The sequence below is a fragment of the Arabidopsis lyrata genome (genome assembly GCF_000004255.2).
Source record: "Arabidopsis lyrata subsp. lyrata unplaced genomic scaffold ARALYscaffold_6, whole genome shotgun sequence".
Classification (NCBI taxonomy): Eukaryota; Viridiplantae; Streptophyta; class Magnoliopsida; order Brassicales; family Brassicaceae; genus Arabidopsis; species Arabidopsis lyrata.
Genome location: NW_003302550.1, coordinates 14,231,919 through 14,247,821, shown reverse-complemented (window position 1 = coordinate 14,247,821; position 15,903 = coordinate 14,231,919). Strand labels below are relative to the sequence as shown.

General features: G+C 34.0%; 1 protein-coding gene and 1 long non-coding RNA gene across 14 annotated transcripts; both read right to left on the bottom strand.

Moving 5' to 3' along the window:
* Positions 1 to 1,268: 1,268 nt before the first annotated feature.
* On the bottom strand, positions 1,269 to 11,492 carry LOC9308398 (villin-3). 13 transcript variants are annotated; one of them, XM_021022717.1, is made up of 15 exons: positions 10,926 to 11,472; positions 10,659 to 10,840; positions 10,281 to 10,555; positions 9,965 to 10,106; positions 9,786 to 9,838; positions 9,392 to 9,471; positions 3,752 to 3,867; positions 3,131 to 3,199; positions 2,989 to 3,057; positions 2,813 to 2,912; positions 2,506 to 2,599; positions 2,168 to 2,291; positions 1,956 to 2,090; positions 1,656 to 1,727; positions 1,269 to 1,553 (listed from the first exon to the last, which is right to left on the bottom strand). In XM_021022717.1, exons 8-15 carry the CDS (start codon positions 3,161 to 3,163, stop codon positions 1,458 to 1,460), a joined length of 723 nt encoding a protein of 240 aa, XP_020878376.1. In that variant the 5' UTR covers positions 3,164 to 3,199; positions 3,752 to 3,867; positions 9,392 to 9,471; positions 9,786 to 9,838; positions 9,965 to 10,106; positions 10,281 to 10,555; positions 10,659 to 10,840; positions 10,926 to 11,472; the 3' UTR covers positions 1,269 to 1,457. The 13 variants fall into 13 exon arrangements, 4 of the variants coding, with proteins under 4 accessions (XP_020878376.1, XP_020878377.1, XP_020878379.1 ...); XR_002331354.1 differs by lacking the exons at positions 1,269 to 1,553; positions 1,656 to 1,727; positions 1,956 to 2,090; ... (4 more) ...; positions 3,131 to 3,199; positions 3,752 to 3,867 and adding exons at positions 4,468 to 4,678; positions 5,091 to 5,140; positions 5,279 to 5,460; ... (4 more) ...; positions 8,800 to 8,845; positions 8,977 to 9,092 and having other exon boundaries at positions 10,926 to 11,492; XR_002331350.1 differs by lacking the exons at positions 1,269 to 1,553; positions 1,656 to 1,727; positions 1,956 to 2,090; ... (4 more) ...; positions 3,131 to 3,199; positions 3,752 to 3,867 and adding exons at positions 4,468 to 4,678; positions 5,091 to 5,140; positions 5,279 to 5,460; ... (4 more) ...; positions 8,800 to 8,845; positions 8,977 to 9,092 and having other exon boundaries at positions 10,926 to 11,491.
* Positions 11,493 to 12,678: 1,186 nt separating this feature from the next.
* Positions 12,679 to 13,772, bottom strand: LOC110227660. The gene is made up of 4 exons (XR_002331355.1): positions 13,574 to 13,772; positions 12,994 to 13,480; positions 12,841 to 12,920; positions 12,679 to 12,761 (listed from the first exon to the last, which is right to left on the bottom strand). It is a non-coding gene; the product is annotated as an uncharacterized LOC110227660 (long non-coding RNA).
* Between the last annotated feature and the right edge of the window lie 2,131 nt (positions 13,773 to 15,903).

Sequence of the window (15,903 nt, the reverse complement as noted above, 5' to 3'; positions counted from 1 at the left end):
GCAAAAATATCAATGAATCAAAATATTATCCAGAATCTAGCAAAATAAAGTATTTACTATTTAAAGTTTTTTGAATATGCATCCGAATATTTCCCTATTTTTATTTTAATAGTGTATATCCAAACCATATATTTAAATATTATTTTGAGAAATTTAAAAAATTTCCTAAATACTAGGATTTACTAAAGTTAATAAAATCTATAAAAAAATTCTGCATGTACTGTGATTCGAATTAAAAAAAATGGAGATATATTACTCAGTTAATAAAAATAAAAATATGTTCTTCAAATCCCACATTAGCTAAAATATTTAGTAGACAATAATTCAAAGTCATATTATAAATAAGACCAAAAATGAATCCAAATGAGCATAAAACTTAACAAGTGTCCAAATTTAAAAGTTGATCGGTTTAGTTTTACTGAATATAATAAATTTTAAATGTTTAGGAGTTTAAAATAAAATGGGACGAGTTATATCGTGGGATGTGTTATATGATGGGACAACTTTGAATTGACATGAATAAAAATTTAAAATATTATTAACTTTGCTCTACAACACGGGTAATCCTCATTTTATTATTTTGGTAACACCACCAATATTAGAATATTAAATATATGGAATCACGTTGATTTAATTTTTGAAACAAAAATTGTCAAGTAGTATACAACATATTAAAGAGAAATGGTCTTAATCAAGTTTTATGGACAGGAATAGCACCCAAAACCTAAATTTCCACAAATAGCACCATAAACTTTAATTAAACCTTAAATATAAATTAATTAATTAGCAAAAAAATATAAATTAATAATTCAATTAAAATTAACAATCAAGAAAATAGAAAAAAAATAAACAAATTTATCGCCAAACAAAAATTCCCATCAATATTTCCCGCAAAAAAAAAAACAATTTCCGTCAAAATTTTACCGGCGAAAAAAATACGGTCAAAATTTTTCCTCCAAAAAAATTCATTCCACGAAATTCAGATAAATATTATTCACTAAATGAGGATGGAGTGGTACAAATAAAGAGTGAGACCGTTTGATACACACAAAGGTTCATCAAAATTATAGACACAACATTAAGAAGTGTTGATAAAGCTTCAGCTCCTGCAGTTAAAGCAAAGAGCTTCTAAGTCAACAGATCAAGAACACGGGACACTAGTAGTTGTGATTTGCTAAACATGTCATAGTAAAAAAGCAATAGCAAAATCCAGTTTCTAATTAGATTTACGTTCTGTTCCGAAGCTGAAAAGCAGTAAGCACAACCAGTTTCCAGCCTTAACCATTAATATATTATTTGATGGCAGTTTAAAGGTTTGGATAAGTTCGAGAAATCCATGACAGGGGACCTCATTTAACTTGATACCCATAGCCTTTTTTCTTCACGAAAGTTCATGATATGTCATAAGCTTCATATTTGTATCAGAAAGAAACATCATAAAAATGAGTTTATACTATTTACTGGAGAGCTTCTTTCCCGGAAGAAGAATAATATGCAGAAGTCAAGGCAGCAGCCCTTTGCCTTGGTCCTTGATTACCACTTCTAGACTGATCCTGCAGCAGAAGGGTAAATTGTAAACAAACGTTTTTCCATCGTCACATCTGTTCTTACCTGCTACTGTTGAACATAAAAGCAAGGAAACATAAAGCACATGCTTGTAGTATCTCTAGAACGTGATGTGTACCAAGTAATAATGCTGCCTTCTTCTGGAAGGAATTCCCTTGCACCTATGTTACAAGTAAACATACCAAAGCTAAACTTAATGAGAAAAAGAAGTCGAAGTTAACGAAAAACGGAATTGGCATTTGCATACAGTGTAACAAACTTAATTGCTTTTAAATGAGTATGTTCTCAAACCCTCTTTAACAAAATCACATTAACTAGCACCATACTTCAAAATAGACCCCATTCTCATGCTAATTATGCAAAACATATCTGCGATCAGAAAACCTTACAGTAGCTTTAGTAGAATACCATGAAAAATAAGTGGTGAGAAAGCATGGCTCATTTCCCTCTGTGATTTCGTATAATGGAACTTTTGGGGACAAGCCGTTCAGGGAACCAGCCAGAAATATGTATCCTGCACAAAACTGTACAAAAAGCAAACAAGATAGAAAACGAGGAGGAATAACTTATGATGAGAAGCAAAACTGATGAAGCATATTACTTGGCTAATCTCAAAGGCAGTTTGTTTTTCCTTTGGGTCCACACATTGACCAACCCCGATAAATTTCAGCATGAGTAAATGCATTTCTTCCGTCAAGAGGTCAAAAGTTGTGAATCTCTTCAACCTGTGCAAGGTCATGTTAAAACATGCACACATCTTGAAATCTGATAAGAAAACGTTGGATAATTTTTCTAAATTCTCACCTAAAATTTTCCTAAGAATCCATGTAGACCCATTGAAAAGAAGAAGATAGTTATAATATGCAAATTTTTCAACAACAAATATGACCCTATTAGAGATGCTTTCACACTCATAATTGATGACCCAATTTCAGTTACCTCTGTTGAAGAAAAAGGAGAGCAAGTGAAAACCAAAAGGATAAGCTCTCTGTTCCCTCTTTTGCGTTCTTGACTGACAGTATTCCCAGGCTAACTTAGCAAGAAAGAACTAAAATACGTATGAGTGACATTTTGTTTAATAAGGTTTTTCTACTTTAGACTTTTCAAAAACTTGCCTACCTATTCTTGATCGTGTAATGTTAGAAATTTAAACGAGAGAAAGGAAGGTAGAAAAGTACCACTTCAATTTAAACGAGAGAAAGGAAAGTAGAAAAGTATCGCTTCAACATTTCAAAAACTTGCCTACCTATTATTGTGACCTCCATTTCAATTGATTCCATCTTGTAGGTTTTGTCTGATGAACCTTTCTCTGTCATTCTATTTTTGTAACCAGAACTCAGACCACCCTAAAAGTTAATGTAACTATATTAATTACGAATAGATTTTCTTGCAGCAACAATCAATAACAATCAAAAGAAAAACCTTAAGGACCACCATATGTTGAAAAACTGCAACAAATTGTGGAGGTTCTTTACCCCCAAATATACGGGCCTGCAAGAAGATCAAGTTATTTAACAATCTTTCAGTGCTAGTGGCTATTACTTACAATAACAAAATAAGGTACCTGCACTGGTCTTCCCTTCAACGAATTTTTCATTGTGCTCGCTAGACGAACTGCTGTTTATTGATCCTCCTAAAGTTGGGAGAAAAAAAGAAAGTCAGGTGGCTAAATTCAACATGTTTAAATATATTTACATAAAGCCATACAATAAAATTCAGAGCCTGCTAACAAAATCAATGACATAATCCTTAAGAAAGAAGTAGACAAACACTTACATACGCGAGTAAAATTGTTTGTGAAAAAGAGAAATAAAAGCCAATAAAGAATTATTGATCAATCACGTATACTCAGGAAAGAAAACATTACAAAGGAATATTGATTCGGATATAAAAAATTATTGATCAATCAGGTATAAAGAAAACCTAATGAACAACTTTAGAACAACTTTAGAGATGTGATAAAGGTGAAAGGAACACAAACTAATTCAGTAAAAAGGATTCAAGGAACTTATTTGAATGTGTGAACCAACTGACTCATGACAAAATACTCCTTCTTGTTGTCAAATGAATTTCAGCTCATGTTGCAACCAAATATATATACAGTAGTAATAAGTTTCAACAGCTATTAAAAACCAAGTATTGAATATCCAAAGGGAGGAAAACTCTACAGAAATGCTACACTTACCTGGCGAATGAATAAGTTTCAGACGCCATGAATTTTTTCAGGTTGAAGAGTCTATTTAAAACATTTCCAGAAAGTTTAGATGCTTTCAGATCCTGTAGTGAGATGCAGTTCTCCTTCTGAAAGAGTCATTCAACAAATTTATGTTTCGAATAAGGACAAAAAAAAACCATAACAGCCAGGGATATGAAAAGACCATGTTATGATTTGAAAGAACTCTTGACTCTGGTTTAATCATGTCGATTATTTGATATAGGATAGCAAATATTCGGCCAACTCCAAGACACGGCAAGTATTGATCAATCAGATACCGAAAACCTGTTAAAAGAAACAATAATGAACATTAGAGAAGTGATAAAGGTGAAAGGAACACAAACCAATTCAGTAAAAACGATTCAAGGAACTTATTTGAATGGGTGAACCAACTGACTCATGTCAAAGTACTCCTTCTTGTTGTCAAATAAATTTCAGCTCATGTTGCAAAAAAATAAATATTCAGTAGTATGTAATAAGTTTCAAAAGCTATTAAACCAAGTATGGAATAACCAAATGGAGGGAAACTCTATAGAAAATCTAGACTTACTTGGCGAATGAGAAAAGGGTCACGAGTTTCAAATGCCATGAATTTGTTCAGGTTCAAGCATATACTTTGAAAACATTTCCAGAAAGTTTAGATGCTTTCAGATCCTGGAGTGTGATGCAGTTCTCCTTCTGAAAGAGTCATTCAACAATTGATGTTTCAAATAAGAAAGCAAAAAAAAAAAACAGCCCGGAATATGAAAAGACCATATTATTATTCGAAAGAACTCTTGCCTCTGGTTTAATCATGTAGAATATTAGACATAGGATATCTTCAAAGAGTACATGTTCATTGGGAGTTATCACCACCCCATCTCCATTCTCCAGCCAGGTATATATAAGCACTTGAACCTGCAAATGTGGTTTTCATCAATATCAAGGGGAAAAAAAACACAAAGCTGCCAAGATCATATGTTAACATCCATAGGAGATAGATGAGCATACCAGTGAGGCATCATATTATATAATGAATGGAAACGAGCAACATATCACTACCCAGACGTATGTCTTAGTTTCAATATGAGTATTCTATGTTCATGAACTAATGGATAGTGAATTCAAAATCTCAGGCAGACATTTTGTTTCATCAAGAAAGCCACATATGCCACAAGAAGGGAAGAGACGTGTACCAATATTTAAGACTAGGCTCAGATGACTTATCCTCCTCAGCGAGAATATAAAGTATGCAAAATCTTTAAATCAAGAGAGAATGAAACACATCCCACTGCTGGACTGATCCAGAAGAGTAAATTATTGTACACACCTAAAATATACTTCACTCAAGATGAGATTGATGCCACGGGTTGCTAAATCCTGTCATAATGTTTTAAGAAAAGTACAGTTTAAAACCAGATCATCAAGAACTAATGGATAGTGAATTCAAAATCTCAGGTAGACATTTTGTTTCATCAAGAAAGCCACATATGCCACAAGAAGGGAAGAGACGTGTACCAATATTTAAGACTAGGCTCAGATGACTTATCCTCCTCAGCGAGAATAAAGTATGCAAAATCTTTAAATCAAGAGAGAATGAAACACATCCCACTGCTGGACTGATCCAGAAGAGTAAATTATTGTACACACCTAAAATATACTTCACTCAAGATGAGATTGATGCCACGGGTTGCCAAATCCTATCATAATGTTTTAAGAAAAGTACAGTTTAAAACCAGATTATCCAATGAAATCCAAAAATCAAAGCCAAAGCCTAGTATACAAGCGTTTCTCACTTTCAGAAACTCTACAACCTAAACCAAGTAAGTAATATTGGTATGAAAAATAAAAGAGGCAAAACCTGAGGACCATCACAAAAAAGAGACCAAAACGTGATATCCCCTGTATCTGCATAGGAAGTAATTTCAACAAGTCAATAAAGGTAACCAATGCAAAAGGAATAAAACAGTAGAAAGAAAACACCCATGAATCAAGAAAGTTTCTGAAGACAGTGCAAGAGTTGCCCCATATAATACCAAAACTCAAACAAGGTGATCGCTCGAAATAAACAGAAAAGTTACATAGCAAAGTTTGAGATGTTTGACACACAAAAAAGTCTCACACGCATCAGTGTAAAAAATGTAAAATTGCAATTCTACTTTTTTACCTTTGTTTTTCCAAATATCATGCGTCTTGTATGGTTTGTACTTACAGGAGTATACCTTTTCACTCATCAGCAATAGATCAATACTGGTAAAGAAATTACCCTCTTTGTGATGCCTAACTAATACTTCGGGTCTTCCTGGAGGTGACTTTGATGGTGTAGAATTGAATGCAGATATAAAGCTTCAGCCCCTTGGCTTCCATTTGAACTGTCTCGGCTCAGTTAAAGCAAAGAGCGTCTAAGTCAACATATCAAGAACATGGGATACTAGTAGCTACAAATCTATCCTCCTCTATAAATGCATAGCTTCCTCGGTTTTAATTAGTCTACTGGTCATTTTAAGAAATGAGATATAATCTCTAACGTCATTCTATATAAATGTGCTGAAAACAGAGTTGGCATGTGACGAAACTACATAATTTAATTGCTATTAAATGAGTACGTTCCAAAACCCTCTCTAACATAATCACATTAACTAGCACCATACTTAAAAGTAGACCCCCTTCTCATATGATTTAGACTTAAGAAAACGTTTAGTCAAAGAACATAAACAACTAAACAGAGTTCAAGAAACAACTAATACAAAACCATCCTCCTAAGCGACCTAAAGCAAGCGTGAAAACATGAACACTCTATAATAAAGAGAACCTAACACAAAGAAGTGAACCCACATAATCAAGAGCCGAAACAACAAATCTATACAATCACTTTGGCCAACTAATCACAAAGAACTTCCAACATAACATTAACTCTCTGAAGAACAGAAGGAAAGTGAAAATCGAAATCTTGGAACATCAAAATCTATACGTATCTAGAATCATCGACAACCTATAACCAAAAGATATAACACATAAATTAACCAATTCAAGCAGCTTAGATATCAAACAAAGAAACTCATCCAAAGATAATCGCTTAAAAACCAGTGAAAGAATTACTGCAAGATTGTTAGCAAATAGAACTGATACCAAAACAATTACTAGCACACCCCACATGCTATCAAATCACAATATTGATACAGACCAAATACTGAAAAAGGCATGAAATAAGATGACCTTCTAAACCTCTTCGAAAACTAATTCATATATATAGTAGAGCAGAGAAGAGCTTTCACTCTCACAGACATTTTAGTTAATGAGAAAGACTAAAACCATTTGGAAAACTAAATTTAAGGCCGTGTTGGTAATATAAGTTAAAGCAAACAGCAAGCAGCAAACATGCATTCCTTCAGAGAAAAATTCAACCTGCACGCGTTAGACTATAAAAAAAACCAAAACAAGTAGTAAAATTTAAATGAGAGAAATCATACCTGAAAAAAAAAGATTTCAATGTTAGATTTGGTTGAAATAATGAAGTCAGCCATCTACTATGTAAGAAAAAGGTGACAAGGCGCAATGTAATCAGAAGAAGAAAATAGCTTCAACGAGTCTTTACACTCGCTTTAAAAAAAGAAGGATCAAGAAGAAACCATTTTTCATTGGGAAACGAACAGAACATGGCAGAGCTTGCACTCTCGACTCCATGGTGGCAACAAGAAGTACTTCACATATAAACAGAAAAAAAACAATCACGAAACCAAAAAAAATATTAAAGGAATCAAACCAACATTTATGTCACTCCAGCTGTAAACTTCAACAAATAGAATACGTAGATAGGAATAGAAGATATTTATTGGGCCAGCTTCCTCTCTTTTCATCCAAGACACAACTAAAGTGTTGATAAAGCTTCAGCTCCTGCAGTTAAAGCAAAGAGCTTCTAAGGCAACAGATCAAGAACAAGGGACACTAGTAGCTGTGATTTGCTAAACATATCATAGTAAAAAAGCAATAGCAAAATCCAGTTTCTAATTATATTTACGTTCTGTTCCGAAGCTGAAAAGCAGTAAGCACAACCAGTTTCCAACCTTAACCATTAATATATTATTTGATGGCAATTCAAAGGTTTGGATAAGTTCGATAAATCCATGACAGGGGACCTCATCGAACATGAGATCCATAGCCTTTTTCCTTCACGGAAGTTCATGATATGTCAATAGCTTCATATTTGTATCAGAAAGAAACATAAAAAAAATGAGTTTATACCTTCCAAAAAAAATTAAAAGAAATACCTTAAGGACCACCATATGTTGAAAAAGTGCAACAAATTTTGGAGGTTCTTTACCCTCAAATATATGGGCCTGCAAGAAGATCAAGTTATTTAATAATCTTTCAGTGCTAGTGGCTAATACTTACAATAACAAAAGAAGGTACGTGCAGTGCTCTTCCCTTCAATGAATATGTAATTGTGCTCGCTAGATGAACTGATGTTTCTTGATCCTCCTAAAGTCCGAAGAAAACAAAAGTTAGGTCGCTAAATTCAACATGTTATACATAAAGCCATAAACTAAATAGATGAAATCCATCACAACATGTAATCAAACTTTGAGGGCTACCTCAAAAGTCCAAAGGCAACTAATCATAACAATAAAATACGATACTAACAGCAGATTCTGCTAACAATATCAATGAGATATACCTTAAGAAAGAAGTAGCCAAATCCTTAAATACCTGATTAGAAATTGTTTGGAGTCCTCACAACCCATTAATATCAGAAAGGTTATAAAATGGTACCATAATAGAGCCTGAACAAAAACTAACTTATTTAGTTTTTTTTTTTTTAATGAGAAAATAAAAGCCAATAAAAAGAAGTATTGATCAATCAGGTACACTCAGGAAAGGAAACATTACAAAAGGATATTGATTCGGCCAACTCCAAGACACGACAAGTATTGATCAATCAGTTACCGATAACCTGTTAAAAGAAACAATAATGAAAATTAGAGAAGTGATAAAGGTGAAAGGAACACAAACTAATTCAGTAAAAAGTGTTCAAAAGGAACTTATTTGAATGCGTTAACCAAGTGACCCATGTCAAAGTACTTCTTCCTGTTGTCAAATGAATTTCAGCTCATGTTGCAACCAAATAAATATACAGTATAGTAATAAGTTTCAACAGCTATTAAACCACGTATTGAATATCCAAAGGGTGGAAAACTCTACAGAAAAGCTACACTTACCTGGCGAATGAATAAGTTTCAGACGCCATGAATTTGTTCAGGTTGAATAGTCTATTTAAAACATTTCCAGAAAGTTTAGATGCTTTCAGATCCCGGAGTGAGATGCAGTTCTCCATCTGAAGAGTCATTCAACAAATTGACGTTTCGAATAAGGGAAAAAAAAACAAATAGCCAGGAATATGGAAACGAGCAACAGATCAGTACCCGGACATATATCTTAGTTTCAATACGGGTATTCTATGTTCATGAATTAATGGTTAGTGAATCCAAAATCTCAGGTAGACATTATTGTTTCATCAAGAAGGCCATATATACCACAATTAGACTCAGTCACGAAGCAATTAAACACAAGCTAGTCAGGTGCATACTTGATACTACCACAATAGTAAGATGATCCACTTCTCATATTACATACCAGAGCTGCTCCGAAGGTGTCATATGATCCTGGAATCCAAATCCTCTCAGGCTTTCTGTATGTCTCACATCAAAAATAAACTAGCACAAGAGAGATAAAGAACATGAGAGCACATGTCCAGATCCATGAGTAACTAACAAGGAGTGGGCAGATCAAAATTAAGATAAGTAATAATGTTTGACATGGGTTCAATGATACTAAACATTAGGAAAGTGAACACTAAATTCATTTTTGCTGAAAAATGGACGAGCTTAGACTGTTCATATAGAGATGATGAAAGCAAAAATGATACATTGTAGGGAAATTGGACTGTAGGATGCGGCAATGCATGCATTTCATAGAAACCAAAGCTAGTCATGAAATTATGAGAATTAAATTAAATTCAATGCATTACCTGAATATGAACGTTGAATGCTTCTTTTGGTTGAGTTCCCTCGTGTTCAAAACCTGAATAAACGGAATAAATCCTGAATCATGTGAAATATAAAATCTTTAATCTACTCTTGCATGTGATAACCAAAAAGTTTGACATACTACTCTTAGATAGATGCAAATTTTAGCAACTTTGATTACCTCTCGTTTTGTACTTCAAGGTTTTTGTAAGTAGGTATTGGCACACCAGAATCCTCTGTCTTTTCTTATAAGCGTTTTGCAGTGTTCTTGTTACCCGCCCCACTTTTCCGTCACCAATCACATGCCCATCAATTTTCACAACCTGTAACCAAAGAAGAGGAGATTATTATGCTCAAAGACATACTGTTTTCATATGGTTAAGTAAAATCCTTTGAAGATGTTATCAAGAACTTTAGCTATAGGGTACATTTATTCAAAGTTTTGATGAAAAATTGCTGTTTTTAGTTAGTAAATGTCATAGATTCAGGTGCAGAACCTGAAAAATGTGATTTGTGGAAGTTTTCTTCGACTCTTCTCCCATGATGAAAGTAAATCATTGGCACTGATAGATACCAAAAGCAACTCGAGTAATTGCGGTACCTTGGTGTGCACATGAAGAAGGGTTTGGCATTGCTGATTAAGATCTTGGAAAACAAAGATTCCAACCTCTTCTGTCTCCGGCATTAGTCTTCTAATCTCCCTGACTCTGTCTCTTGATTGGTCAAGCCTCTTCACTGACATTGCCAATCTTCCTCTCTGATCAGCAGATACCTGGAACGAGGACAATAAGTCAATCGGAAAAACGCCTCTGCCATCTAAAAAATTGTGCGAAGATGACAAATAAAAAAAGGTCCCTCAGGACACATAAGCTTACCTCCGCCACTCTGGATTCCATCAATTCGCCATGGACGAGACTCGTTTGAATTCCTTTTTCAATTGGTTCAGATCGATTTACGCTCGTTTGAATTCCATCAATTTACGATCTTTTAGTTTAGAAAGACATACAGCTTTAGCACTTGACTGCAAACTTCTAGCCTCAAGATCCATTTTCCAGATCTACAAAACAAAACACAGAAGAATATATTGAGTTTTAAAACTAGAACAGAACGGTATAAACATTAAGCAAGTTGATTGTAAATACCAAGACATCAGCTTCTTCTAATCATGACTTGATCTCAGTAATCTTCCACTTCTTCTCCCCTGCAAAAGCTCTGGTTCTATGGCACCACAAAATGTAACAACTTCGAGCATGTCTATGCACTATAACATCAAGAAAGACAGTTGTAAACATAGACTGAGAAACAAATGAAAAACCAACTTAATAAACCTCTGCAGCTACATAATTAGGTTCTCATCTTCAGTCTTGATCCAATAGTTGATTCGTTTCAAACAGAGCTTGCAACAAGGAGTAACTCACAAATAAAAAGGAGACGAATCAAATCCCAATTCAGAAGTAAAAAAAAAGGTATAATGGAGTCAAATCATCTACGTAAGAAATCATTTACACAAGTAAATAAAAGTAACTTATGTTATCAACTATGAAGAACCAAATATTAGAAAATAAATAAACAACTAAACAGAGTTCAGGAAACAACTAATACAAAACCATCCTCCTAAACGACCTAAAGCAAGAGGTTTAAAGTCATGTTAAAATAAGCACACATCTTGATAACTGATAAGAAAACAATGGATAATTTTTCTAAATTCTCATCTTGATCTCTGTCATTCTATTTTTCTAACCAGAACTTAAACCACCCTAAAAGTTATTGTAGCATCAAACAACTGTATAAATAAAAAGTACAGGGAGAGAGGAACATTGGACCTCTTTTCTTTGTGCACTCTTTGATCTGTACTTTGCTTCTCTCTCGGCTATTCTGAAATAGTCAACGTTAACCACCTATCCTATCTCTTCAGCCATCAACTGAAACAAGAGAATGAAAATTAAGATTTACGTTTTGTGCCTAAGATGAAAAGCAGTAAGCACAACCAGTTTTCAGCCATATATGTGCCTTAACCACTAATATATTATTTCCATGACAGAGAACCTCATTGAACATGAGATCCATAGCCTTCATGGAAGTTCACATGATATATCAATATCTTCGTATTTCTATTAGAAAGAATCTAGTAGAAACAAAAAAAAATGAGCTTATACTGTTTACCGGAGAGCTTGTTTTCCCGGAAGAAAAATTAAATGGAGAAGTAAAGGCAGCTAAAGCAGCAGCCCTTTGCCTTGGTCCTTGGTTACCACTGCTAGACTGATCCTACAGCAGAAGGGTAAATTATAAACACTTTACAAAACTAAAGTGAAGTAGGTATACAAAAATAGGAAACGAGTAAAACCCCTGAAACCACAAATAGCCACAAGAGAATGTTGCAATCTTCAATCAACGCTCAAGCAGCCAAATCAGACACCAAACACTCCAAACCACTGCATTGACAGAAGAAAGACACATGATCGGAGTACAAGTGTTTCTCATTAAAGCAGATCTATAACCTAAATCAAGAACGTAATATAGGTATAAAAAAAAGAGACGAAACCTGAGGACCATTAAAAGAAAGAGACCAAAACGTGCTAGCTTTCTCGTACTGGGCTTTGCTTATCTCTGGATCCGTCACTGTATCTGCTTCTCCGTGTAATACAAAGAAAGGTATTGTTTTCTGCACAATCCGATCACATGTTGTCTTAGTCAAGTAATTTTGTCAGGAAACTCATATCATGGGATCAAAAATAATATATAAGTAATGAAACTCGTGGAGAGTATCTTCGAGGTTCTTGCTTGCAGAGACGTGATAAAGGTGAAAGGAACACAAACTAATTCAGTAAAAAGGATTCAAGGAACTTATTTGAATGCGTGAACCAACTGATGCATGATAAAATCCTCCTTCTTGTTGTCAAATGAATTTCAGCTCATGTTGCAACCAAATAAATATACAGTAGTAACCCTCAGCTTGGGTATTGATGTTCCATCATAACCTGGACAAAGACGTATTAATAGTTGGCAGTGAAAGAGTATCCACACTTTATGCAAAACTAAAAAGTGAATATAACAGACATTTAAATCTACTGATTATGTTGATACTGTCTCTACATATAACATCCTTATGATTGGCTTGAGTATCCTTTCAGCTTATCCTGCATCACACAAATCATGAGAAATATGAGATTCTGTAAAGCTAGAATTTACATGTCATCATCAAAATCATACCAACTAAAGGTATATAGACGAAAGAGGTTCAAGATTATGTATGCTGCAACGGCTGTTCTCCGTTATAATGTTTCTCCATTGACCAATGAAAATAGTATCTTACTGGTGTTCATTCTCCATCTCGCTTCTTCCTCTTCAAGAATTGTGGCCAGCTTGTTCCTACTAAGACAACAATCCAGAAAAGAAACCTGATTAGGGAGACACTACATCACAACTTTCCAAAGAGACCGTCTGCTTCTCTTTCGGATTTAAGAAGCATCACCATAACTATATCCAAGAATCTTCTTAGATATACAATTAGCGTCCCTAAACAAGCAAGGATACGAATTTAATCAAGAGGATGGATACTGGAAACTTTCCAGAATCAGAGAAACAAAAGCTTCCACTTTCAGGGTTTTACTTCAAATCCTCGATTTTGTAATCAATCGAATCTTCAATTGCTGATATCCTCTTCGAAAATCGGCAATTTCACTCCCCGCGAATTGACCTAAAACTCAATTCCAAAGACTCTACAAAATTAATCAAATCTCAATAACCTTTAGCCTCCGAATATCTAGAGAAGAATCACGAGTATTGTTACCGTGGAATTCTTTGTAATTCGGCTCCTCCGCCAATCTAGCATCTCCGTCGAACACGGTCGAGACTTTCTCCTTCTTCATCTTCTTCTTCCTCAGGATATCATCCATTCTCCTTCAGAAAATCGTCTGTTTTCTCCAACATCGCCTCCTACTCCACTAGATCTTTCTCCAACGACTTCGCTGAGATCGGCGACAACGGTGGCTCCACGATCTAACTTTTCCACTGCTTCTCAACTTCTTCGTCGGAGTCGGAGATGTTAGAATTTGGTAGAGCCTCTGAGAGCCCAACGGTCAAATTTCGATATCCAAACTGATATTTTTGTGAATTTAAATAGACTCTTGGTGTCCAAGGCTTACGCGATTTATATATTTCGATTGTGTTTTGATTTGACCGTTGAAGAGTGTTTCTTCAATTAAACCATTTACCAAACCAATTTCTAAACTGATTCTTTTGGTTCACGGTGAACCGAGTCCATCAAAAATTAAAATCGTTTAGTTTAAAATTGGTTTGGTTTAATTGAAGGACAGATGTCCATTTTATTATTTCATAGTTTAACCAATTAAACATCTTGATCCATCACAAAGTTTATAATTACAATTCGTCAACTACAATTTACTTCGCCAATGGTGTTCTTCCATGAGAGGAATCACTAGAAAAAAAAAATCAGAATGACCATTTCCCAAAATAATTATCTAATTTGCCGGTGTAATCTACCGGAAATTCTCAATTTTTGAGAAGAAAGTAGATTTTTGTAGCTTAGTTTGGAGTTGCTTCAAGTGACGTTCTCAGTAGTATTGGAGTTGCATGTGGGTTTGATCACTTTTCCACTTTTGGTTTAACGCTATAGTTTCTCTATTAACCAATTAAGTACAGTTTAACAATAATCTATTGCAAATGAGAATGTCTTCGCTTGTGGATCTAATTGGTAATTTTCTACTGCGCATGTTTTACTTTTATTGGATGTGGTATGATATGTCCTCGGTGAAGTATTATTTGGTTCTTCTCAGTGCTATCATTTCTTGGGCTATTCTATGGCTTTTTGCAGGCCCGGCTCTTGGGGTGTGTTGAGTGTACAGGAGCACATAATCTTATTTTTAATTTTACTAGGTCAATACCCGCTCTACGAGCGGGCTTTTTTTATTTTTATTTTAAATTAATGTTGAATATTTTTATTGATCAATTTTGTTTTATTAGTGTTATAAATACTCTTTTTTTATCCACTGTATTTCCTATTTTATAATTTATTTGATCGATATAAATAAATTATAAACCTATCTCCGCAGTAATAAACTAGGAGTGGCAAAAAAATCTTATCCGAAAAATTGAACCAAACCGTAGTTATATGATTCGTTTTGGTTTTGGTTTCTTCCAAAAACCCGTTCGGCGATAATTATTAAATTATTTTGGTTTCGGTTCGGTTTGGTTTAAAACCATTCGTTTTTTTGCTTTAAATTTTATTATTATAATAACATTTATTTGGTTGGCTTTTAATTATTTTTGCAAAAAGCTTTTTAGTAATATTAGTTAGATGAATAACTTTTCTCAATCTAATAATATTTTTAAGCATGTTTATATCAATACATGCATGTTGGAGAAAAGAAAATCAAACTCTTTGAGAGATGATATATTTCATAATAATATTAAGTATAATATTTAATTGGTAAACTATGTTGGAATGTACTCATGGTTTTATCGAATTTGAATCAAAATGATACAATTCAAGATATAAAATCTAATGTTACTTTTTTGTAACAAAATTAGGGAATAAACTGAAAATAACCAAAATCGAACCAAGCCGAATTGTATATTATGTGGTTTTATTTTTATAAAACCGGTGAATCGTAAGACCGAGGAAAACAAATCGTCACCAATCAGTTTCTATTTTTTTTGTTTTTATAAAACCGATAAAAACGTACGGAGAAGACGAAAATGACTGATAAAGATGAAGCGAATAAAATTTTTTAGTGATTCAGTTGTGGACATGTGGCACTCTCTGGTGAGTTGACATGGCGAAAAGATAGAGAAAGTTGACCAATTTTCATATATAATATTTTTTTTTCTTTGTATTTTAAGGTCCAAATTGTTCAAATAATTACAAAATAGGATCTAATTTTTTTAATGTTAAACATGTAGGCCATCAAGTAAAAAAAAATTGCAACATAGCACATGGTCCAATAATTTGTTGAGCCGGCCCTGGCCATTTATATCACAGCATAATGAGGACTGGTATCCATCTAACATAGCACAGGGCCCAACGATTGCATAGGTCTTTATTGGTATGAGGTCCAATAAACATATCAAGTATAAAGAATTTTATGAAAGTAGATGAGT